This window comes from Tursiops truncatus, chromosome 3 (genome assembly GCF_011762595.2).
Source record: "Tursiops truncatus isolate mTurTru1 chromosome 3, mTurTru1.mat.Y, whole genome shotgun sequence".
Classification (NCBI taxonomy): Eukaryota; Metazoa; Chordata; class Mammalia; order Artiodactyla; family Delphinidae; genus Tursiops; species Tursiops truncatus.
Window position 1 is genome coordinate 79,588,882 of NC_047036.1, and position 25,670 is coordinate 79,614,551.

At 33.6% G+C, this 25,670-nt stretch overlaps 1 protein-coding gene across 11 annotated transcripts in view; it reads right to left on the reverse strand.

The window, feature by feature from the left end:
* CHD1 (chromodomain helicase DNA binding protein 1) overlaps positions 1 to 25,670 on the reverse strand; it is an 88,630-nt gene that overhangs the window by 53,901 nt on the left and 9,059 nt on the right. For all 11 annotated transcript variants that reach the window (XM_073802342.1, XM_019929654.3, XM_019929652.3 and 8 more), the window contains exons 3-11: positions 9,040 to 9,241; positions 7,901 to 8,005; positions 6,565 to 6,629; positions 4,488 to 4,637; positions 4,075 to 4,349; positions 2,805 to 3,030; positions 2,519 to 2,619; positions 1,911 to 2,089; positions 543 to 670 (exon numbers count right to left, since the gene is read on the reverse strand). In XM_073802342.1, the coding sequence (XP_073658443.1) occupies positions 543 to 670; positions 1,911 to 2,089; positions 2,519 to 2,619; positions 2,805 to 3,030; positions 4,075 to 4,349; positions 4,488 to 4,637; positions 6,565 to 6,629; positions 7,901 to 8,005; positions 9,040 to 9,241 (1,431 nt within the window). The remainder of the gene's footprint in view (positions 1 to 542; positions 671 to 1,910; positions 2,090 to 2,518; positions 2,620 to 2,804; positions 3,031 to 4,074; positions 4,350 to 4,487; positions 4,638 to 6,564; positions 6,630 to 7,900; positions 8,006 to 9,039; positions 9,242 to 25,670) is intronic.

Consider the following 25,670-nt stretch of genomic DNA (forward strand, 5'->3'; position numbering starts at 1 on the left):
TAACTATAAATAATAAATGTCAAGGCCATTATAATAGTGTAAGAGAAGAGTTTATCATTTTAGACCAGAAGCAGCTAAAAGATTAACAGCATTACCTATAATCAGATATGTAGACAAGAACACAACCCATCACAAGTGGTAGAGCCCAGATAAAACTACAGCTATGGTAGTTTTTTTAAAAAATTGCACCTCAGTCACCTCTATTGCCAAGAACAGAGTAGGGGACATAGGAGAGAGGAAAGAAAAATAGAGGCCTAAATGGATATTAGAAATAACTGGAAGAGAAATAGTCCAGAACTACTGTGAAACAGAATGTATACATATTCTGATTTCAATTTCAATAAAAATTTATTTAAATACTGCAACGATCAAAAGGTTCTTTCTTCTTAATATGTAATAAGTACTGTTTATATAATTGGAAATTCAAAGACCTGCATATAAACACCAAAGGGTCTTATTCTTTACATTGGTAGAAATCTTTTCCAAACCCTGTATTTGTAAAATTTTTACCCTCTATAATAGACAATTCAAAATATACTTACTTGACCCAAGAGTGAGCAAGCCAATTTAAACCATTCAGTTGATAATCTCTTAATTCTAATCCCTCATGTCCTCCAATATAGGATGGCTGCTTCTTCAGGGCTACAAATCTTGGCCTTTGTTTTAAAACCTTTAGTAGAAATAAATGTTAATATGAAGAATTCTTAAACATAAGAAATCATATTAAAAGATGAAGATCTTTTATCTTTTACCATAAATTTTAAAATTTCATTTCAAATCATCAAGCCCAGAAATTCCATGACTCAAAATATATCTGAGGATTCAAAGAAGACTGTTTTCTATTACTGTAACAGTGTAAAGTAAAATATTTTGCTCTCTTTTGTGAATAAAATGATAGATAAGTTCTTACTGAAATACTTGGGTCTCACATGTTTCACAAGCAAAAGCTATGTTAAACTCATTCATTTAACCATTGCTCCAGCACTGACCTAGAAATAAACCATAAAACTGGTTTAACTTCCCATTTGATTTCTGATTTCTAAATTACCATTATGAATTTAATTCCATCTTGTAATAAGAAAACAAATTCTAGTAGTACAGACCCCAAACTATTACTAATAGTAATTTTAAGTACAAAGATATTATATTAGGCAAGGTAGTCCTGGATACTTTCTTATGGGGACATCCCTCTTTTCCTACCATCACGGAAAATATTCACTACTTTTTAATAAATAAATAAATAAATAAACAAATAAATTTATTTATTTATGGCTGCATTGGGCCTTCATTGCTGTGTGTGGGCTTTCTCTACTTGTGGCAAGCGGGGGCTACTCTTCATTGCGGTGCACGGGCGTCTCATTGTGGTGGCTTCTCTTGTTGTGGAGCGCGGGCTCTAGGCACACAGACTTCAGTAGTTGTGGCAGGTGGGCTCAGTAGTTGTGGCTCGCGGGTTCTAGAGCACAGGCTCAGTAGTTGTGGCGCATGGGCTTAGCTGCTCCGTGGCCTGTGGGATCTTCCTGGTCCAGGGCTCGAACCCGTGTCCCCTGCATTGGCAGGCGGATTCTTAACCACTGCGCCACCAGGGAAGTCCTTCACTACCTTTTAAATCAAGCATATACATCTAGTTTCCAAGGAATTTTCCCTTTTTGATCTCCCTAACCCACTCCCCACAACTACCACCACCAATTTATTATCTTTCTGATACAGATTCACTCAACAAGGCTAAAAGACAGTGCCACATGTAAGATGGAATAGCAATTACAGGAACATCATTTCCTGTAAGACCTACCATCCAAGCAGTTCTCTCCTTTAGCCTATGTGAAATCAGGATCCAACTCTCTATGTAGGCTTGTAATATTTATGATGCATAAATATATTTTCAATAATTAAAAATGGCAAACAATACTTACTTTGCAGTCTTTAAAAGGAGTAGTTTTTGACTGATTCCTGCTGAAATACTCATCTATGCACGCCTGAAACTTTTTGGAAATGAGAGCTCCATCTTCCCAGCTGCACTCTGAGTACGGAAGGCCCTGCCATTTGCAATAATAATCAGGATAGCCAGCAGCTGACTTTTGATTTGAATGAGCTGTGAGATAAATCAGGTATTTATTTTACTTTTTACACTGAATCTTATCCAAGGAATAATTCTTGGTTAAAAGCTATACAAGTAAAAATTAGCCAGCTGATTTACAATGCTCTATTATTATTATTTTTATTTTTTTTGTGGTATGCGGGCCTCTCACTGTTGTGGCCCCTCCCGTTGCGCAGGCTCAGCGGCCATGGCTCACGGGCCCAGCCACTCCGCGGCATGTGGGATCTTCCCGGACCGGGGCACGAACCCGTGTCCCCTGCATTGGCAGGCGGACTCTCAACCACTGCACCACCAGGGAAGCCCCTATTATTACAGTAAGAGCAAGCTACTGTATTTGATGTGTAAGCAGTAAATTTAAGATTTTTTTCAGATGACTTCAAGCATGGAAAGATAAATGTTTAATTAGAATCATTTATTACTAACCAATTATTCGCTCCACTATTTGATACTGCTTATGGAGATCATCTGTAAGTTCTTGCTGGCAATTATAATATTCCACATCTTCTGGAGAAGCATTTTTCAACCTGAAAGATTATTAATCCAAGAACAGACTTAAAAATCTCCCCCAATAACCCATCCCCCAAACACCATCTGTAGCACAAAATCTCCCATTTTGCCACTCATCATGTGAATCAGTTTGAATAATGAAGAAACTGAAAAAGAAATAAAGTTAAGCATCATTAATTTTTAACTCTAATATAAAACATACCATCTTTTTGTTTCCTGATCTTTTTTCTTATAATTATCTAATTTTTTCATTCCTCTAACATTCTGCTGCTTAAGGGTTTCTTCTGTCTCCCAAGTATTGTGGATATGTGACCATCCTTTCCATTTAATTAAATACTGGATCTCTCCTGGTTCCTTGTTTTTTTCAAATCCTGCATTTGGGTCACCATCTGCTTCAACTGCATAGATGGTTGTAGTAGCACCAGTAGCTGAAAAAAAAAGCACAAATACATTCCATATAATTCTGTTATAGAAGCATTTCAACTCAAAAACTCAAGAATATAAATAGAAAAATATATGCTCTTTTAAATAAAAAACAGGGTGTAAGAATTTATGGGAAATTATATTACACATTTATAAAAGAAACTCTGAATTCTAGAACAGAAAGATTATCTAATTTAATTCCCTCGGTTTTAAAATTAGAAAAAAAAGGTCAGAAGGACAGCAGCTCACATGAGATCATACAGCAATATATGATAACTGACGACTGAAACATTAATAATTGGAAATTAAAATAACTAAAAATCATCTTTGAAAACTACATTTCCAAAATCACTATGTGGAAAAGATATCTGCACCCCCATGTTCACTGTAGCATTACTTATAATAGCTAAGACACTTTGGAAAGAGCGTAAGTGTCCCTTGACAAATAACTGGATTTAAAAAAACGTGATACATACATATACATATACACGTACATATACATATATTATTATATACATATATTACATATATACATATACATATATTACATATACATATGTTAAGACATACATTTTAAGACATATACATATATTAAGACATATATTTTATATATACATATATTAAGACATATTTTAATATATGTCTTAATATATTAAGACATATATTTTATGTCTTAAAAAAACTGAAAGGAAAAAAATGTACGTCAAGGTAATTAAAAAGTAACTTACATATTTGAGATAGAAGAAAGAAGTTTTAAACCAAACCATATGTCAAATTGAAAATACTTTAAAAACAACCATTTATTTAGGCATGGTAACAGAAAAACTCAAACGCACAGGTTAAAAATTCCCTAATATCCACAACGTATGATGAGATCAAATGGATACTTCCTGGGAAGAAAATATTCAGGCTAAGCAAAGTATATTTTATAGCAAATAAGAAAAAAATCCACCCTCTTGGCTTTCAAAGTTGAAAAACCTTCAAGAAATACTTTACTCTAATAAATATTACTGAAACAACCAAAAAATAAATGTTTTTTAAAAAACTACCTCCTTTTCTCCCAATCCGACAATCCATAAACCGTTCTATTGTTTCAAATTCCTCTTCCTCGGGTTGAGGAACATCCTCTCCACAGACTTCAAGTAGGTCATCAGAATCTGTTTTCATTTCTTCGTCTTCCTTATAGCTAATATTGACAGTTGCTTGTCGACGAGAGCTTCTTTTATCATTATCATAGTCTTCTTCATCCTCCTCCTCCTCCTCAGATGAATCAATCTGTCTCTTTTTTTGTCCAATAATCTTTTTTCCATTTTTTGACTTAGATCTAGTGAAGACCAGGGGAGAGAGGTGTTTTACAGAAATACTGGCATAAAAACAAGATTTGAGAAACTGTGAGAAAAAGAACGAATACCTTCTATAACCAACAATTTTCAGAATCAAACCAAGAACATACTATGCTTACCTATTTTGAGGTTTTCTACTTCTAACTTTGTTTTTTGGCTCATAATCAGATTCTGTTTCATCACAACTACTTTTATCTCTTTCTTCTTCAGATTCTGAATCTGAACCAGACTGAGATGGAGATCCTGACCCAGACATCTGCCAATCTTCACTGTATGTAAAATATATAAAGGATGTTATTCATACTTATCATATTGCAAATTATGTCTGATAAGATATAAAAATAATCAGGCTAAATTACATTCCAGCTGATATCAAAAATATTGCTTTCACCATTATAAAAATATTCAAATGTCTATAGAATAAGAAATATGTTAGAAAATATTCTTCATAGGTTTCTCCAACTCCATAGTTTTCTGTTAATTATTTAGTTATACCTCAATGAAAGGCAAATTAAGTGGATCTATTTTGATTATTAGTATAGATGAAAACACAGTATGCTAATTTGAAGAGTCACAGTGTTTAATTTTGAAAACCTTGTATAATTATTATACTTGCCATTTCAAAAAGAGATTCTAATCCCTTTAATTTTCTGGAGATTGTGACTTTTAAAAACATACTCTTCAAAAATGGTTTTTAAAATACAACACATTCATCAAGAAGCTTAAAATAAGGTATCAGAAAATGCAAAAACAAACAAAAAATTCCATCTTAACCAACATTCAATTATTACCTTAACTTTATTACTATTTTTAGTCTATTTAATTCCAATTAACATGTAAAGAAAAAAATATTGGATGCACTATTAATATTCTGCTATAATATAAACTTCAAATGAAAGATACACATTAAGTTCTTACATATACACTACATCCTGTCTCACAGCTGCTGTGCTACTCCATTGCTCTGCATGGCTTGCATCAATTATGACTGTGTTAGGGGTTACAAAAGCAAGCACACATGATAAAATTTGGTTTATGATAAAAAACATAATAGAGAAGCTAATTTTTTTATCTTGAGATTTTTTTTCAGAGTTTGCACATTAGACAATAGCAACAGCCAGCATATATGAAAGTCTCCGTTTTACATTTTTATAATAAATATTACGATTTTTATATCCAACCAAATCTATCCATCATCCCAAATTACTTTTGTTTTAAAATATTCTTGCTTGCACCCATGCTAAGTTCAGAAATTACTAACTCAGTGGAAGAGTTACAGTTGATGAGACACAGTAGTTGAAAATACACTTAGTAAAACAGAAGACAGATATGAAGAAATCAGCCAGAATGTAGCATAGCAATAAAAGGATAAAAAACATGATACAGTAAGATTCATGGATAGGATGGATGATCCAACAAATATATACAATAGATATGATCCAGTAAGACAGATACAATATATATCTATTAACTGTAGTAACAGAGAAGATTTACAGAATGGGAAAGAGAAAATGCCTAGAGATACAATGACTGAATTTTCAGAAACTAGTAAAACTCATGAATCTTCACATTAAAGAAGCATAAAATAAAGTGCATAAAGTGGGATAAATAACAAATCCAAAGCTGGATGCACCAAAGTGAAAGTGCAGAATACCCAAGACAAAGAGAAAAATAAGAGACAAGACAATGGAACAATGAGAAACAAGAGGAAAAAAAACTCAGACCATCTAAAATATCGGAACTGAGATCTGAGGTACTCAACACTTCCTGGGTCAAGATCTTTAAGAAATTACAGTGAGTTTCTAAATGAGTTCTACAGAAGAAGTAAATTTCATGTGCAGATAAATAGTAAGGATAGCTATTAACATCAGAATCACCTAAAATCTATCATCTGTTGGTCCCTACACTCCTATATAGGTTTCTCAAGTTATCAAGATTTTCTGATATTGTGACTAAGAAGATCTTTGAAGTTTAAAAATATATAGAGGAGAGGGGTTATAGGAGATAAACAAATGGTACAAAAAACTCAGGTTGTCACAGAAAGATAAAAGTTAAAAATTAATGGTTTAAATTAACCTAATAAAATGCCATGAACCAAGAAGTTCACTTTTGGCAACAATTGTTCATAAAGGAAGAAATACAAAATCATTAGGATTTTCTTGATATAAAAGTAATCAGTTGAACAAAACGGCATACTCTTTATGCTTCTTCCTTTTGACCTCACTCGATGAGTCATCAGAATCTTCACTGCTAGAAGAATCCTGTAGAGAAAAATATATAAAGTTAATGTTATTAATGATTAGAATTTAACCATAATACATTTTTATTACTTTTATTAACTTTTTATTACTTTACTACTTTTATTACTTTTTATTAACATTCACTTTAATAATAAAGGCTCTTTTTTCATGTTATGTTTATACCATTAATTAGCACATAAAGTAATTAATAACATTTTTATTGCAAATATGTAACAGCCAGTGAAATTAGGTAAACATCACAATGCCAGCATTTTGTATAAAATCTTATAATCTATTGGCTGTGAAGACTATTACTGTTGCCTAGTATGGCCTCAAAAAGGAATCCTAATTGTTGGTATGTCAAATTTTCATTTAATATGTTTCTTCCTCATCAGGCAGTTTTTGATATACAAATATCCCCCACTCTTTGAAAGTTCAATTTCTACCACTTCACTTTTACAAAAAACCTTCATTGGTACCTGTTTTCACTAACTGAAAAAAATCCAAAGAGAATTTTTACTTTTACAAAAACCGGCAAAAAGCAAAAACAGCATTCAGCATTTGTTTTGCAGAGAGCTGTTATAGAGGCATCAAGGATGCGGAGCAGCAAGAACAGCACCTCCAAGCTCCTTCCCTGGGAACTACACTCTGCATCTCAGCACTAGCTGCCATAATTCTGAACTGTGTCTGTGAGCATCTGTGCTTTATCTCCGTTTATTCTGCACAACAGTTAGCAAGATGTGTCCTAAGGAAACAGCTTCTTTGCTTTATACCATTTGGATTAGGAAAGGAACACTCTACTTTCGGATAGTTGGGGAAACCTACAGTTCTTCCTGAATGTCTTTGTGCAAACATACCTGCATGTGTGCTCATGTGCACACAGGAACTACATTGTTTACAGTTGCAGCCTATTCTTTTAAAAACATGTTGAGAATTCTCTTATTAATGTTCTGTACAAATATGATCTAACAGTATGGTATTTCTTCATATATGTGAGTGCATACATGTGTGTGTTTGTGTATGTGTATTTTCCTAGTATTCATATTTAGTTTATTCTAGTTTTGCTGTGATGAGCAAATGCACACAAATTTCTGTTGTTTGTTTTAGAAACAAGAGGAAATTTGGATAAAAATATGTCTACATTTCAAGGCTATTGATACACATATTTAAATTTAGTTATTTTCCTATGCTTTTAAAACCCTTACTGTTTCTAGTAATTTCATAAATAGCTACCTAAATGATTACATATCATGTCTACTTTTCAGATAAGAGTTTTCACAATGAAAACTCACCTCTTCTGATCCACTATTAGATGAAGCTTGATGTTGCTGCTGCTGCTGCTTCTTGAGCATTGCAGATCTCTGAACAGCCAGAATACTAGGGCTAGATTTCCAAAACTATAATAGAAATATAAACAAGAACAAAGTTTTGAGAAAACTGGAAAAAGGTTAATTTATTGAAAAGTAGTACCAACATTTTCACTGCCTCCAAATAATAAATTAAGACTATTTTTCTTACATTATACATAATACAATATTACTGCAATATAATTAAAATAAAATGCTGAGCTTTAGTTGTATATAAATAATTTATGGTGTTTTGAGTTTCACAGACAATCAATCAATATGTTCTTTGGTATTAAGATTATTATTTTCAAAAAAGATGTGATAATATACGACACCAGTGCTACTCAAAGTGCGGCTGCTATTTTTTTTAATTGGTGTGAGGTGAAGATGAAGAGCTTGAGTCAGAATGCAAATCAACTAAGCACAGTTTTAGTTCAACTGACTTTTTGTTTTTGTTTGTTTTTGGTAGCAAGACTTCCTGAATGCAGGAAGATGTATGTATATTCTGGCCCAAGCATCTTATCATGACTGGTATTCTAAGTAACACTACTGTACACTATTCTGAGGTATAGACAAGTTTTAGTAAATCTTGTAATAGCCTTTTTTAAACAGAATGGCCCTTAGCCGATTCTACCATGTATCTTCAAGGAAGCAGAGTTCTATTAAAGTCTCCTATTTGCAATAAAGTATCTCCTCTGAAGATCTTGAAAGTAGAGATCACACTGTAAGATTAACAAAAAGACCTCACAAAGCCTTACATTTTTATCCATGAGACAATGAATGTTTATGCAACAATTTCTGCCTCAAAAAGAGAAAGTTTTGTATGTGTTCATTTTTATATGTGTTACAAAGTTTTGTATAGTTACAAAGTTTTGTATGTGTTCATATAGTTACAGACCGCTTCTCTTCCAAGCCAATCAGTCCACAGATACTGAACCACAAGCCTGAGAATCACTTGAAGTGTATTTTAATATGTGAAATCAACATTTTCTAAAAGCTAGATTAAGAATGCTCTAAACTAAAGCTATAAATTTTCCCAAAGTAATACAAGAAATCTACCTTTCATTGGATAGTTTATTTATTACCTCAGCTCCATCAACTTTCGGTGGTTTTGCTTGAACTTTATTTTCTCGGGAATTGTCTGACTCAGACTCTGACTGACTGCCCGATTCAGATCCAGAGTCAGAGTCACTGCTACCTGACTGGCTACTGCTTCCATCACTACTGCTTCCAGAACTTGAACCAGATCCAGAGCCTGACGCTGACCCAGAATCATCATCCGACTGGCTACAATTAGAAAATAAACAGATTTCAAACAAAATTCATTAAAAAATTTAGTTTTTCTTAACTCAGCAAAAAGCCCCAAATCATTAAACCTTGTTTAGTTCATATGTCAACTGTCTATAACCAAACAAATAGAAAAGGAATTAATGTTAATCTCTGGTAATAACTGACATACTAGATAGATTTAGTACAGTTTGGGATAAAATACAAGCAATCAGATCACAATCTTCCTCCAAGATAATGAACAAAACCTACCAAGTACAGAATCCTGGGCTAGAAAGTTGGGAAAACAAAAAGTTTAAGCCGCAGTCCCTATCTTTAAAAGGCTATTTGATGTAGTAAACATAAAGAATGAATTCTGTGAAGAAAAGGTTAAATGTGTTAAAAATTCTCATAGCAAAAGGTAGAAAACAAATTAATTTACAGTTTCAACTTGTTTTCAGGTTTACATTTTATGTTCTATCATCTCAGGGGAATGTAAATTATTACCACTAACCTATGATAAAATACAATTTACTAAAAAATAAGATCAGTAATTGCTTCTCTGAGAAAATTATTGAATCTTTTATGGTTCCTTAGTAATAAATCTGAAATAGAAAATTCTCAAATCTTTCCTAGCCTCTATACACACACATGTGAAAGCAATTAATAGTTCAATGAGAATATCTCATTCTCCAGTACTTATTTTCAGTCCAAAGTAGTCTAGAGATGGTCTGTACTAAATAAATGATTGTATAAATTACTATTATCCAAAAGGCCATTTGTTCACTTGGTGTTTCCATTTGAATTGTTGAAAACCAGGGCATTAAATTTTTGAAATACATGGTAGACTCAGCTTTTGATGTAATTTCATCTGGCTTCATGAGAAACAACCGGTAATATAATATACACCAACACACAGCAAAACTCAAGCTTCATGTTCTCTTGCTGTAATTTTCAGAAATACCACCAGATGGAGGTATTACTCTAAGAAAATCCTGCAATATCAAAAAGTAATCCCTTCCTAAAAGTAATTTCTCCTTTTCGAGAGCGAGAAGTTTCTACATGGAAACACAGACATAAAAGTTTTCAAGAAGACTTTTGATTCCAAAAGTTAGATATAAATTAAAATGCTTAAGGTGTGAACAAACATATGCCTATTTTTAAAATCTGGGAATCTAGTGGAATATATGTTTTTCTACATTTCTGCCACAATTTCTACCCTCTAGACACCTGGTTCAAGAACAGCATAGTGTCTTAATTAAAAAACAAAAACAAAATTTACCATACTGTATTTTACTTGGATCCCTTGAAATTTCAACAAGAATATCAGAGAAGATATTTTTCCTGACACAATTTTATTTTTCCTTTAACCCACTAGGCAAGAGACATTTTTCATTTATTCAATAAACCTTACTGAGAACTTTCATTCGTTAGGCACTGGGAAGACTGAGATGAGACAAAGTCCTTACCATTAAAAGAACTTCTAACCTGTTATGGAGAGACAGTCATGTCAACCAATAAATACCACACTGGGCATATTTAAGATAACTGAACTAGGAGTATGCACAACACTGAAGATACAAACAAGTCAGGTACAGTAATCGGGGAACATTTAAAGAAAGTGAAGATGAACTAATCCCTTAGGAAAGAAGAATTAAGCAGAGGGGTATCATTTTAACTGCTTACAAGCTTCTTGAGGGTACTGTTTATTTTTCCCAGCATACCTTACACAGGTGGGCGCTCAGTAAATACCTGAAAAGTAAATGGACGGATGATTGAATTTGGGAACTATCATGAGCCTATATTATTAATTATATCTTGATTAGTCATGAAGTAGCTAGTCAAAATTCCCTGTTAATAAATCAAAATTCTTAAGTGAATGTAGGAATCTTCCTTTCATACTCTCTAGGCAAAAGTTGGCTGGAGATAAGCTAACAGCCTGAGCCTAGACTACTCTAAAGGCATATGTTTATTATTAGAATGTCTTCACCTTAGGTATTAAAAGTATAAAGTATTTATTTTATTTAGTTGTTTATAGCAGGATTAAGAATAGACAAAGAATTAGTAAGGAATGTTTTACATACTTCCATAGAATGAACTACAGGATATATAGTTAGGTAAAAAGAGCAAGATACAAAAGTGTTTATAGTATGCTTCCTTTGTATATGAAGGCGGAAATGTTTACACATTGTTGCTTATGCTTCTGAAAAAAGCAATAATGACAGCATAAAACAATTAAATTAAAAATGGTTACCTACAAAGGGAGGGGAAGAAGAAAGCAGAGGGAACAAGGATTGAAATGAGTTGTCAGTTTCTGAACCATGTAAATGCTTTACATAATTTATTTTAAAAGGAAATCCTAACAATTGAGAGAAAATATATATAGGTTCGGGGGCGGGGGGAGAATCTATATTCAGACATAAAATTCTGAGCGAAAATAGGTGAAAAGCCTCTCCCTAATGAAGTAATTCTATTTCAGCCCACTGCTGCATATGCTCTTTCTAGACAGCCACTGCTCATAATGCTCTTTCTAGAATAAAAATTAAACATGGCCTAACTTGAGAAGTTTTCAGTGTTTCTGTAACAAAGGTCAAACACCTATGAGGTGCAGGAATTTGTCTCTGCCAACCTATCTCCAGCCACTTTCCCACATAAACCCTTAGTTTTAGTGATAGCAAACTACTTGTAATTCTCTGAGAGCGAGTTTCTCTTCCCACTTCCTGCTTTTGCATAATTACTTCCCTTTTTTTTTCCCCACTATATAATTTCTACTTGAGCCTCACTTCATGGGTACTTCTCCAACAAATCTCTCTTGACTCCAACATTAAATCACCTGAACATTAAATCAGGCTTACCTCAGCATTCCCACAGCATCCTGTACCTATTACTATCTTGCCACACAGCATATAATAATCACTGTAGTTTTCTTTTGTTTTTTGGTATCCTACCTTTGGTATTCTACCATATGTTCCTGGAATTCTTACTTGTTCTTTGTATGCTGAGCACTAAATGAAGGGCTCAATATATGTTTGGTGGGTGGATAAATGTATATATAAGCAAACAAATCAAAGATATATATGGATACAACGTCTTACATAAAATTCACAAATTGAGTTTGACTATAAAAAATATTTCTAAGCTCCAATTAACATTTTATTTATTTAGGTAGTAATCAATAGCACTGATTTTTTAATACAACATAAGTATCTGTATACCATTTAAGAGTTATTACTTATATTAGATCTCACTAGTCCAACAGTAATAAGGTGGTAGATTATTAAAAAAATAAAAACACTGAATTCTTTTCCTCATCTTTCTCAATTTACCAAAAAAAAAAAAAAAAAAACCCACCATCATGTTTATGGGTACTTTGATAAAATTATAGTTTTCTTAGGGTAAATTAAGTAGAAATACAACATTTAAACATAAAATAGCAATTCAAATTAAAGTTTCATTTCAAGCTTGTTTCTATGCTCAATTTCAAATATAAACAAGAGTAGTATAATGAATTACCATTTATCTAACAACCAGCTTCGCAATTAACAACTCATACCAATCTTGTTTCAAATAATCCAGCTTCCCACAAACACACAATCTCAAACATGTTAAAATTTCATCCATAAATACTTTAGTACTCATATGTAAAAACAAACAACAAAAAAACTCCTATTTTTAAACACCCACAAAATGAGTATCATTTTTAAAACAAAATCACTTATTCCTTAATGTTAAATATGATATTATTATTAAATAGTATTAAATATCCACTTTAGTTTATCTGTTTAGTTGATTTTGTTTCTTCATGGACTGGAAATCCAAACACAGTTCATATACTGCAACTGAATCACATATTTCTTAAGTCTCTTTCATTAACCTGACAGTTCCCTCTCCTTTTTTCTTCCCCTTGCAATTTATTTTGTAGAATAAGTTAGGCAGTTTTTCCTGCAGACATTTCCTGCTTTCCAGATTTTACTGACTGCATCTCTGTGGTATTATTTCACAGATTTTTCTGTCCCTTGTATTTCTTGTAAACTGTTCGATCTAGAGGCTCAGATTTAAATTCAGTTCTTCTTGACAAGAATGTATTTTAAGAGTTGTTGTGGACTTCTATTAGAAAAAACAATGTTTGGTTGTCTCTTTTTGTATGAGGTTGTTTGATCTGTGTGTGCAGGTTATTTTCAGCCTTATCCTTCCATTATACAGTTCCTCATAACCCCTACAGGGAATTCATCCACTATTTATTTAGAGGCAGTAAAATGGTGATATTATATCATTCTTTATTTACCCATTATATCATTTCTTCACTAGTAGGTGGAATACTTCTTCTATAAGGAGAAAATTTCCCTCACCATATTTGTTAACTTTGAGGTACAGTTCATATAGGAAATGCACTTACATTTCTTTTCCTTCTTTTCCAGCTTTCAAAATGAGTTAAATTGCTAGCATCCTTTCAAAGTAAGTAGACCAGTAATTTTCTAAGTCTCATTATGAACTCATGGATTTGAAGTTATTTGATGAGTTTTAACAATCCATTATCATTGTTAATGCCCAAATTGTCCCCTCTTTAGCGAACAGGAAACCCTTTACTACTTCCTGAATCCTTTTCACAAGACCTCAAGTCGTCTTTGATAGCTTCCTCACTTTCTGGTCTGATGAGATGAACCACGCTCATCTTATATATTTCTTGCCTCAGACTGTAACTCAGGCATTTCATCAAAAAGCCCTGCTTCTGTTTAAGCTGGAAATTAAATTGCAATCTGAGTACTAGGTGAGCCTATTACTACTGGATTGGTCATTGTTTTTAAGATATTTTTTTTAATAAGATGAGCTAGGATACGTGTATTTTTAGAGACAATGAATTAAGAATTTACACTGTAATTCCAAGTCAAATTTGTAGGTTTTTTACTTCTCTGATTTTATATTTATACCATCACTTGGGTTGAGTTTCTTGGTTCCAAATGACACTAATAAAATTATTTATTTGCTTTATCTTAGAATATACATAACAGTTTCAAAATAGCAATAACATTGATTAACAATGTTAATTAAAAGTTAAGATGTCTTAATTAAAAGTTAAGATTTCTTCACAATTCTCCTTGGCCTTCAGGGAATACTCACCCCTACTATCAAATTACTGCTTTCAAGCCAACTAAAATAGTGATATTTTATTAGTGATATTAGTTTTGATCACCGAACTTCTGTATGGTCACTAATTTTGTTTAATTAGGGTCATCTGCTTTTTTTTCATTTTTAGGAACTGCTTTTTATTCACTTTGACCTAATGTTGCTTTATTATTTACTTGGATCCAACCTGAGCTACCAAAGTTATCATCAAAATCCAGCTTCCATCCTTGTCTCCTCTACACCATGACCTCTCTCCCCCTTCAGAAATTATTTTTTTAAGTTTTTCACTTATTTTCCCTTTTTCAATATAAGCAAATTATGAGTAAGAGTATATGTATATTCCCTTTTCACAAATGATCATTAACATATTTAGAATCTTATATAAATGTCATATTATACACACATTGTATCCTGGAGGTCATTCCATAGCAGTGTAGGGATACAGTCCCCTTTCCTTCATGCAACTGCATATACTCCATTTTGTAGATACACCATAGTTTCAACCTGTCCCTCAAAGATGAACCAGTCTTTTGATACCACAAACAATGATACAAAAAAATGACCCTCTGCATATCTTTTTTGTATTTATGGCAGTGTATCTTCTTATTTGCTATTTATCAACCAGTGTAAATATATCCCCTTTGAAATTTTAAATTTACAATCACCTAGCACCCAGGTCTTGATTCCTAAATACAAATCCACACTTAAGTAAACTAGAAGTCCTTTGAGAAATGGCAGATTCTAAGGCTGGGACAGGGAAGGCACCGGATGAACCTAAACAAGCTTGCTGTGCCAAAAAGCAAAATACTAAAGAGAAAAGAAGAAAAAACAGGATATGGGAGCCAACTTGAAGGAGCTTCCATCAGCTCAATCTGATTTGAGCATCAAAACAGACAGTAAAGGATTATTACCTAGTAAATAAAACAGGAATCCTCAAGTCCATGCTTATGATAGGTAGGTAGGTAGAAAGACAGACAGACAGATGGCAGATGACAGGCTGAAAGAATTCTGAATGCCAACTGGTAAATGTGGACAGAGTGGCAGTGTTAGAAAATTACCATTTTGCAATCATCATAGAAAACACTGGTTCAGGCAAAAATCATCAAAAGATGCTAAATCTAGGGGGAGAGTTTGATGAGTAAGATATTTACACAGTCTCAAAGTATCTTCTCACAAATTGCTTATTAGCTGTATTAATGGATAAATTAGAAACTACAGTGGAAAAACCAGATATCACCCTGTCCTGGTGATCAAAACTAATATCACCAATAGGGACAGACAGACATTATGAGCCTCCAGATTTGATACCTTTGTGAAAGACATATCATCACTCACACCGTCCTCCAGCCAGGGGATGCAGAGTGCAGGGGATATATAAATTGCATCAAATCATAAGTAAACATAAGACAAACCTAAATTGAGAAATATATTCTATAAAATAACTAGCCTATAGCCTTCAAAATGCTAATGTCATGAAAGACAAAGAAAGAGGAATTGTTTCAGATTAAAGGAGATTAAAGAGACATGACAGCCAAATCCAATTTTAGACTGAACCCTGTACTGAAAGATGACTGGGATGATTGACCAAACTGGAATACAGAATAAAGATTAAAGTATTATGTTAACGTAAATTTTCCTGAATATAATAACTATACAGGGCTTATATAAGGGAATTCCTTGGTTCTTAAAAATATATATACTGAAGTTTTAAAAGCATAAATGGATATGATTTTTGCAACCTACTCTCAAATTATTCAGGAAAAATAAATACATATTACATAAATATCATGTATATAAACATATATGTATAAAAAGAAAGAATAAAAGGGAAATGTGGCAAAAAGCTAAAAATCAGTGCATCCAGGCAGAAGCATATTACAGGAACTATTCTTGCAACTTTTCTGTAATTTGAAATTCTTACAACTTTTCTGTAATTTGAAATTAATTCAAAATTGAAATGTTAATAAACAAATATAACTTTTTCCAATACCACAAGATTGTGTCACTAATATTCAATATTGTGGTATCTCATATTCAAGTAGTAAAAGGTACAAAGATGAGGAAATTTTAAAGCTGCAGAAGTCAAATGCATATGAAACAGGCAAGTAAGTAAACATTCAGTGGCATGAAAAATAAAATATCTAATATTCAGCCAATAAAATGGCCAAGCTGAATAGGTAAAAATATAAGAACTGCATAAAGCTTTTCCTTAAGAGATATGGAAAGATAAAAACACTAAGGAAGGGAAATTAAAGACCAGCTGTATGTAACAGCTGCCTCAGAAACTGCTGGTCACCCAACTCAGTATGTCTTCTTTTCCTTAGTAACAGAAATCCCAATGTTATGGTCTACAAAGTATAAAAAAGTGTACAGCAAAAACTCCTTGCAGCTAAAGTATGGCTATTAGCTAAAAGTTCTGACAAATGAAACATAAGCAGAAATGTTGGGTTGTACTTCCCAGAAGGCTACTCAACCAGGCTGACTCAGCCAGGAGATGCTCCCTTTTTTGGCCCTTCTGATTTGCCTTCAAAATTTCCAGCTGTCTGACAGTAGGAAAAGTACTCAAAATTCACATTTGCAAGGTTCTTTTAGTATAAAAGCCAATATTCTTTTCCAGTATTCCCAAGGTTATGGTAAGTGAATGTTCTTAATAACCTGAGTGACCATGAAAAATTAATATTCTGTTCAGTAAGACATTAAATCCATTTTTAAATTATTTTATTCAAGTTAAGTTTTTAGGAGCTTTAGTGCAGCTATCATCAATGGTTTACTTCCTCATGAGTTCCACATAACTAAAATGTTATGATTCTCTGTATGTATGGATTGGCTCTGAGAAATGCTTTTCAAATTCTAACAAACATCAAGATGACCATCCCTCTCCAAGTTTTCAATTACATATGCCTTGGCCCCATCTCATAGCCTCTGGTGAAGCTAGTACCTTGAGGAGTTTTAATGACTCACTTTTGTTCTTGGGATAAAATGACTAAAATCTGATCTCTGCCTACCTCTCCAATTTATCTTAAATGTCTCTATTCTGCACCCTAGTCTCACTAACCTCCTTTAGCCCTTGAATTTGCCATGCTTTCTCACCTCATAGCCTTGGTATGAAGCAATTCTCCCTACCTGGAAAACTTGTTAATCTTCATCCCACCTTCTTCCCTAGTTCTAGACCTCTTCCCCCAGACTACATTAGACATCTAGCATGGTATCTGGCACTTAGTGTATGCTTAACATAAACTAGTATGAGCACAGGGGTGTTTTACTTAACAACTGTATCCCTACTTTCTAGCACTCTACCTGACATATTCTGAAAATATATTTGTGAATTAATAAATGGCTAATACTACCTCCTCATTACTTTTATTCAAAAACACCATAAGCCTAAATCTTCCACAGAAATTTTCTTGTTCTTACTCCTGGTTTCTCTGCCTCTACTTTTCTCTTTTGGGTTTTTTCTTCCTCCAAGTCATCTAACTTAAAACTCTTTTAGAGAAAATAATTTTAAGAAGAAATTTTTTCTTCGTTTTTTTTTATTTTGAAGAATCAGACGATCTGAAAACACCAGGTCCACTTCCCACATGGTCACAATTGTCTATATCTAAGTAGCACTGGTTCCTTTTGATGAAGGATATGACCTCCAATTCACCAGTCGCCTCCCCTAAACAAATGTCTTATACCTGGACAGCTTCATTCATTTATGTTATCCGTTTGGCCCTTATGGCTCCTTTTCTCATTTATACTCCAATTAAGACAAAATTTTTAATATCTCTTTATAGCTTTCAAAATATTTTGGTAAAACGAATTCCATTTTATCCTCACCACCAAAAAATGTCCTTGAAGGCACATATAGGGAGACTTCATAAACTGTCTTCAGAGAAGACAACCCTTCTAAGGTCCCAGCTTTAAGGAGACTTAATTCTGTAGTCAAATACTAAGTTCCAGTCCCAATCCCAGCACCCTGTCCAGAGGGCCCCTTCCAAATATCCTACGTTGCCCTGTCTGCTCAGAGCTTACTGCTCTGACTTTGAGTTCCGTTCTGTTCCTGGCACATCAAAGTTTTCTCTAAAGTTCAGCTGCACATCTACTTTTTTTTCCTTTGCTCTATATTATTTAGCATTTTCACGTGTTTGTGGGTAGGAAGTGCTTCAGAGTGAGAGTCTATGTTAGCTCAGCCCAGCCTATAACAGAATTGCAAGACCTCCTTTCTCTATACTCTACTTTCCACTCTTATCAGTCCTTTGAACTAAAGAAAACACTACTATCTATACTGAGTACTTGAAAATGATGTACTCTCAAGTGAATAAACAAAGATTCTTCTACGTTACAGGAAAAACATGCTTTTTTTAATCACAGGAATTGGAAACTAGCCTGCAATGGAACATAAAGAAAGAATGAATAAAATAATGACCTTCTAAGAAAGTGGTAGCAACGGACAGCTGCTTTCCTTACCACCAGATCGCCAACAGAAGAAACTGGCCCTGATAAATCTTGGAATAGATTGAAAAGTCAAAAGAAAGTAATACTGAAGTGGGTGTAGAAGTACTGAGGAGGAATGAAAGGAACATCTCAAAACAGTAGCACTAACGAAGAAGAAAAAAACACTGTGTATTTAAACATCATATGTAAGTTAGACTACCTTTATCAAAGGCTTAAATCAACGATTTCATTTTAAAAACATATCCATTTGTTTACTTCTTTACTTCCTAATATGTAAAGATTTTCTTTCTAATATATCACATTTCCGTAATTTTTCTTTCCTTTTTTTAAACTGGTAGAATTTAGATGAATTAGACTCTGGAGAGGAGGAGGGGAAGAGAAGTTATAGGGTACATTGATAAAAGGTAAACTGGTTTTATTATAATAGAGGCTTGTGTGCCTGATAATTACAGTAATAATTTATTTATTATATTACAATAAATAGAACTGTATTTGCAATCAAAGAACTGTATTTACTGTTCTAAAGAACAAGCATATTGCACTAAATTCTCACTTTACGCCTTGCTCCCTTCCTCCTTAACTACTGCTTAATTGTCAATGCCATTCAAAAGGACTTCTTTGAGGGAGTTTTTGAAAGAATTTTTTGACAGACATTTGTGGGGAAATTCGGGACTAACTTGATGGTGTTCTGAAATTCAACTGACTTATTTTCTCCTCGCCTCCTAGCCCTTTTGTCTCATTATATGTATATATTTACACCCATTAGATAAGCCTCAGGTTTCTACCACATGGAAATAATAAAAATACTTAAGGATTACTGTGAAGATTTAAAAAAATGTAAAGCATATTATCTGACATATACTAGGAGCTCAATATTAATAGCTATTAGAATTTTAAAAACTGATTTTTTTCTCCTGAGTTCAAGATCAGAATCATTACTTCAAAATTTGTGTTAGGTGTTCTTTGGACTGTCATAAGTATAAATATATAAAATGTCTCTGAATAAAACCTGTAGAAATACTAACATTTTCAAAACAAACTAATAAAAAAAAGGAAGACATGGTGATTACTAACAGGTGCTATGTGCCAAACACTGGGTTCTCATCTAATCCTTTCATTTTCATATAATAAATAAACAAACTGAGGTTCAGAGAAGGCTAAGTGAAGAAAACAAACACTAATATTATGAAGAATTGAAAGAAAATTCAGAAAAATGAAAGCCACTAATTTCTTAGGATGATAGGAGTGATTTATTTTTAATTTCCCTTGATGTTGTGCCATATGAATGTTGTCTACTTGCCCCTCCCCACTCACCCAGTATCCACTGTGCTTGCCCTTTGGTATTACATAAGTGGCACTCCAGTTTTAAATGGCACATGCCAACCCAGCTAAAGATTAGATTTCCCAGCATCTCTTTCAGCTAGGTGTGGCCATGTGAACAGGTTTTGGCCAATGGATTATGGCTAGAAGTGATGTGAAATTTCTACATCTTCGTCTTAAACATTAACTGGCTTGCCTTAAATCCTCCCCATTTCCATTTTCTTCCTGTTGACTGAAGATGGCAACCACTGGAGCAATAGAAGCCACATGTTACAGATAACAAAGCTGTCCTACTAGCCAGAGTACCTGGATAACCTCAAGAGGTAGAGCTCACTTACCTGATAATGAAATGAAGTAATTATTTTTGAGACCCTGTGTTTTGAGGACTCTAGTATATATGGCACCTTAATTGGTTCTCTAACTGATATGCTATAATAATGTTTTTGCAATAAACACTTTTGAAATAACAAGTTTTATACATATGTAATTTGAATTTGTTTGCTCATCTCTTCAACTAACAAGTATTGAACAAGGGTTTCTAGCAGGGACAAAATGCCATGGGAAAAGTAAAACTTGTGAGAATCAAAGATATAAGGATGATGATTAAAAAAAAGGAAAAAAAGACATAAGGATGGATCTGCTGTTGATTGAGGAACCAGAGGTAGGGCAAATGAAATTAGGCACAAGGCTTCATGGAGGGAGTAATTTTAGAGCTGGGTATTGGTGTATTCCCCACACTTTCCCTCTAGAAAACACTTCTTCTCTGAGGCAACTGATAAAACTTCTCACTCTTCAAGATTACTCAAAAATATCCTATCCTTCATGTAACTTTCCCCAGTTTCTCTAGGGACAGGTCATTGTTCCAGCCCATGTGTTCACAATATTTTGCTCATATGTTACTAATAATTCCTTCACAATATTACAAATTATGCTTATACATGTATCTCTCTTCTAACTACATCCTGGAATTCATTAACTTGGGGCCTTTAGTTATTTTTATAGACCATTATCCACTTCAACAGGGCTAGAGAAACAATATGGAAATTAGCAGGTACTGAGTACTTACAATTAAAAAAAATACAAATTAGTGGTCAAAGGCAATGGCTTTTAAACTTTTTGGATGACTTAAATAATAAATACATTTTATATCATGATGTAGTATACACATGCACACATGTAACAAAAGTTTGATGAAGTAATACTCTACAAAAGGAACACTATTAGTTTACATTATTCTCTTTCATTAAAAAAAATTCAGTTATGGTCCTCTAAGGTGTTGCAACTCACTATTTAAAATATATTAGCATAGAAGCAGTCACTTAGAAAATGAGAAGGGTTCAGCTAGATGATAACTAAGATCAGATCACCTTCAAATTCTATAAAATTACACTGTATTAAAATTTGTTATCCTTATCTTTCACTACAGGCTATAAAATAACTATCAAAGGTTTGAGAAAATCTGGAAAGTATTCATCCTCATGGGTCTGAAAACCAGTTACTGCCTTTGTTAGGAACTAAAGAACACACACAGCAGCTCCTTCTAGCATTCTAAATTACCAATCCAATGCAAAATTCTATCATAAACTCTTCTTAAAGTACAGTATTATTCTTAAAGTCTCTAACTGAATAAATGAGAATAAAACTGCTAGAAATAGATGCTAAGAAAGGTAACATTTAGCAAGACTAATTTCAAAGATGACTGGGTTTAGTCATGCTGAATCTGAGGCAAAGGCAGTAAACTCAAAAGTTTCTCTAATAAGCATTCAGGGAATCAGATGAGAAATAAGGACTATGTATACATACACTTCAAAGTCACTTAACAAGTTTCATAAAACATGTATGAAATTTGTTATAATATCTATGATATGATAAAACCCTCTAATTCTATTATTTATAATTATAACAAGTAGGCAAAACTTAACGTTTATATTTTTTCCCCATTAGTGTTACCTATCATGTGAAGTCTAACACATGTAGAAATTATATAATGTTTCAAAACAATCCACAAAGTAATTGAGGGGAGGAGTAGTAGGTAGGATTTACAGATTAAACTAGATTGACCATGAGATGAAATATGTTGAAACTAGATGACATATACACGAGGGTTCACTTTATTATCGTCACTACTTTTGCATATGTTTGAAATTATCCACAATTTTAAAATTAGCACAAAGAATAAAATAAATGTCTACATTTAAAAGTTCAATCTTTAAAAGATTAATCATTTGATTAATTTGCTTTTTTAAAAAGGTTTTAAAAATACTTATATACTTTTAAATTACTTTAATGAATACTCTAACAAGAAAACAAAGTTCCCAGCGCTATATATTTTACTTTCTAACAAAATTATTTGTAATTTGGTATTCATCACAGTCTGCAGATACCCATGAGAGTGTGCTGCACATAAGAACCTGCATCTACCGTGTCATTTAGTGAAAAAAAAAGTGAAATGATCAATGTAGTACAGTATGACTGAGATAAACTACTGCACACTAGGTCAAACCTTTGGTATAAAATACATGCTAAAACTGGAATAAGGAGATTATTTACATTTTCAGCTCTCATGTACCCCTAATTGTAATTCTTTTCTTATAAAATTTCCTTTCAGATCAAACTGCTTCCTTTTATTAATGTAATTCAGGATTTAGTAATTTAGAACTGGAAATACTATAGTATTTGCATCAGATGGCAATCATCATATTATAATCTACCTCAAGCACAAAAACAAGAACAGCCTTCTTTGAGGGAATTTAGACTAACTCCACTCTTCCAATGGCCCCAATCCTTTACATATAAACTCTTCAGCATAATGTATTGCCTTCTAACCTCATTTTTCCTCAGTATAAAAAATTATTCTTTGCTTTTTGCCTAAGCCTGTCAAAACACCTCACCACCATAAAAGCCACATTACAAGGACTTTTAACATGCATAAAATTTAAGGCTACCAGAGGTTTTAAATGATCTCGCAAAAACAAACAAAAAAAGCACAAAATTTCATTCTGATATTGGGTTTGATACAGAAATTAACCATCTGTCTTATGATCAAACTTCCTTGTCTCCTACCTTTGAACTGCTGCAGACTGTATCTCTCTGTATTTACCATACCCACCTGATACTCAGACATTAAAGGTTTAGGTCTCTTTCTTGATTTTAAGTTTTAGAGAATAATCTCAAATTTTAGCATCTTATGATATTCATTACATAGTAGTTGCTCAATCATCTAAATAACTATCTGAGAACAGAGAAGTGTATTTCTAAAAGCAGTGAGATGTGAAACAGCTAATGAAAATGGTTTTCATTGAGAAAAGTGCTCCCCACTATTTTTGTGCCTATGCCACAGCTCTGATAGATACTGTAGACAGTGGATCCCATAAGCCAGTACTGTTTAGCCAGAACTTTGTGGGTCTCTGTATTTTAACCTCAATAACTGAAATCTCAATCTATCCACACCAAAGCAACTTTCAAATTCAGTTTAACATTTATTTAAAGTTGACTTCTTAGCAGTCACCTCATATCACAATGACAGATAATATACTAATTATAAACAGCAATTTTCTCAGTCATTAATACACAAGAACTTGATTCTGGTACAAGAGATTCCTAGAGTCTCTCTCTGAAACCAGTGGGTCTGACCAGTCCATTCACATGGGTAATATACTCTCCCATTAGTATCTCTTAATACACGTAGTGTTTATTCAGCTATGCTTCCTTTTTTCCTCCTTCCTCCACCTGGGACTAAACCATCCAAAATTTCAGTATGACACTAAACAAACCTCAGGGTAAAGAACTGCAAAACTAAGATGTCCAACACATTCTCTGCACTAGGGAACTTGTACTTCTTTTACTGGGGGACTATGAATCCTGTGAAAACCTTCCTCTCCATCATGTTTCTCAGTATACACCATTTGTTCTTCTTTTCTTTCCAAACCACATCATTTCTGATCAATAAGATTACAAAGTTCAAAAACTCCATGAAGACTTCCCATATAGCCCATTACCTCACTCCAGTAATTTGCCCAATTCCATTTTCTTTCACCTCACCTGAATGCCTATATGACCCCATGAGTTTGAGCATAGTCACTTGATTGTGTACTTAAACTTGGCTATTCCATTATCACCTCTAGATCAAAATAATCTTTCTGCAACTTAATTTATAATTTCAAAACATGGCAAGATACTGAATGACTCCAGGTAAATAGTTTCATATATATTCATATAAATTTAATATGCCTATACATTTCCGTGGGAATTTTGTTAAAATGAAAATTCTGATTCAGTAGATCTGGGACACAGAGGGCAACTTTTAGGGTAAAGGAATCATTCTGTACAGTACTGGGGTGGAGGATAAATGATTCTATGCATTTGTCAAAACCCATGAAACTGTATATCACAGAGTAAATGTAATATATGCAAGTTTAAAACATAAACCCATGTGACTGAGGATCCCAGGATAGAATGCAAACTGATATATGAATCTAACTATTACAAACTTATGACATAACCACACTGAAGGGGATGAGGGGAAGAAAGCTACCTCAAGTAACTTTGGAAATCAGTGTTCTGACTAGAAAATATAAGGCTAAATATAATAGGAACTGTACACTGTACATAAACACTGTATTTTAGTTGGTAAATCTGTTTCTTCTGGGAGTATAGTCTAAAAATTCTGAAACTACTTTACTTGTATACTGAGGTTGGAGTGCATGCATGGTGGATGGCAGATGGTGGGAGCCAAGTTTCTCTCTACTAGAGATGGAAGTTATGAAGGTACAAGAAAGGAAGATTAGGATGAATCCTGTAGTATAGGATTAGAATTGGAGACAACAGTACTAATTCATGTTTACCCTAATATGCACACAGATGGGGGCTTCCCTGGTGGCACAGTGGTTAAGAATCCGCCTGCCAATGCAGGGGACATGGGTTCGAGCCCTGGTCCGGGAAGATCCCACATGCCACGGAGCAACTAAGCCCGTGAGCCATAACTACTGAGCCTGTGCTGTAGAGCCCACGAGCCACAACTACTGAGCCTATGCGCCGCAACTACTGAAGCCCGCGTGCCTAGAGCCCGTACACCACAATGAGAAGCCCGCGCACCACAACGAAGAGTAGCCCCTGCTCACCGCAGCTAAAGAGAACCCACGCACAGCAACGAGGACCCAACGCAGCCAAAAATAAACAAATAAATAAATAAAATTTTTAAAAATGCACACAGATGGACAGACACAGAAACAACTATAGATACACATGGTTTAGTATATATAAACATCTATAGATTGATATAACTCTGTCTGCTCTGTCTACTGAGAGGACTTGAAGCAGTGACACCTGAGTAGCAACCCAGCACCCAAATCTTGGTTTCTAATTACCCTTTTCTCCAATAAAAGAAACCAGCCAGGGCTCTTTGGAGAAATGGTTGATTCTAGGGCAAAAGAATGGGAGGGTGTAAAAAGAACACAGAAGCCAACTTGAAAGCGTTCCCAATGGGCAAGGCTAAAACAATTTGAACAATAAAATTAACCTACTGGATTATAACCCAAAGAATAAAATATACATAATAAGTCCGTGCTTA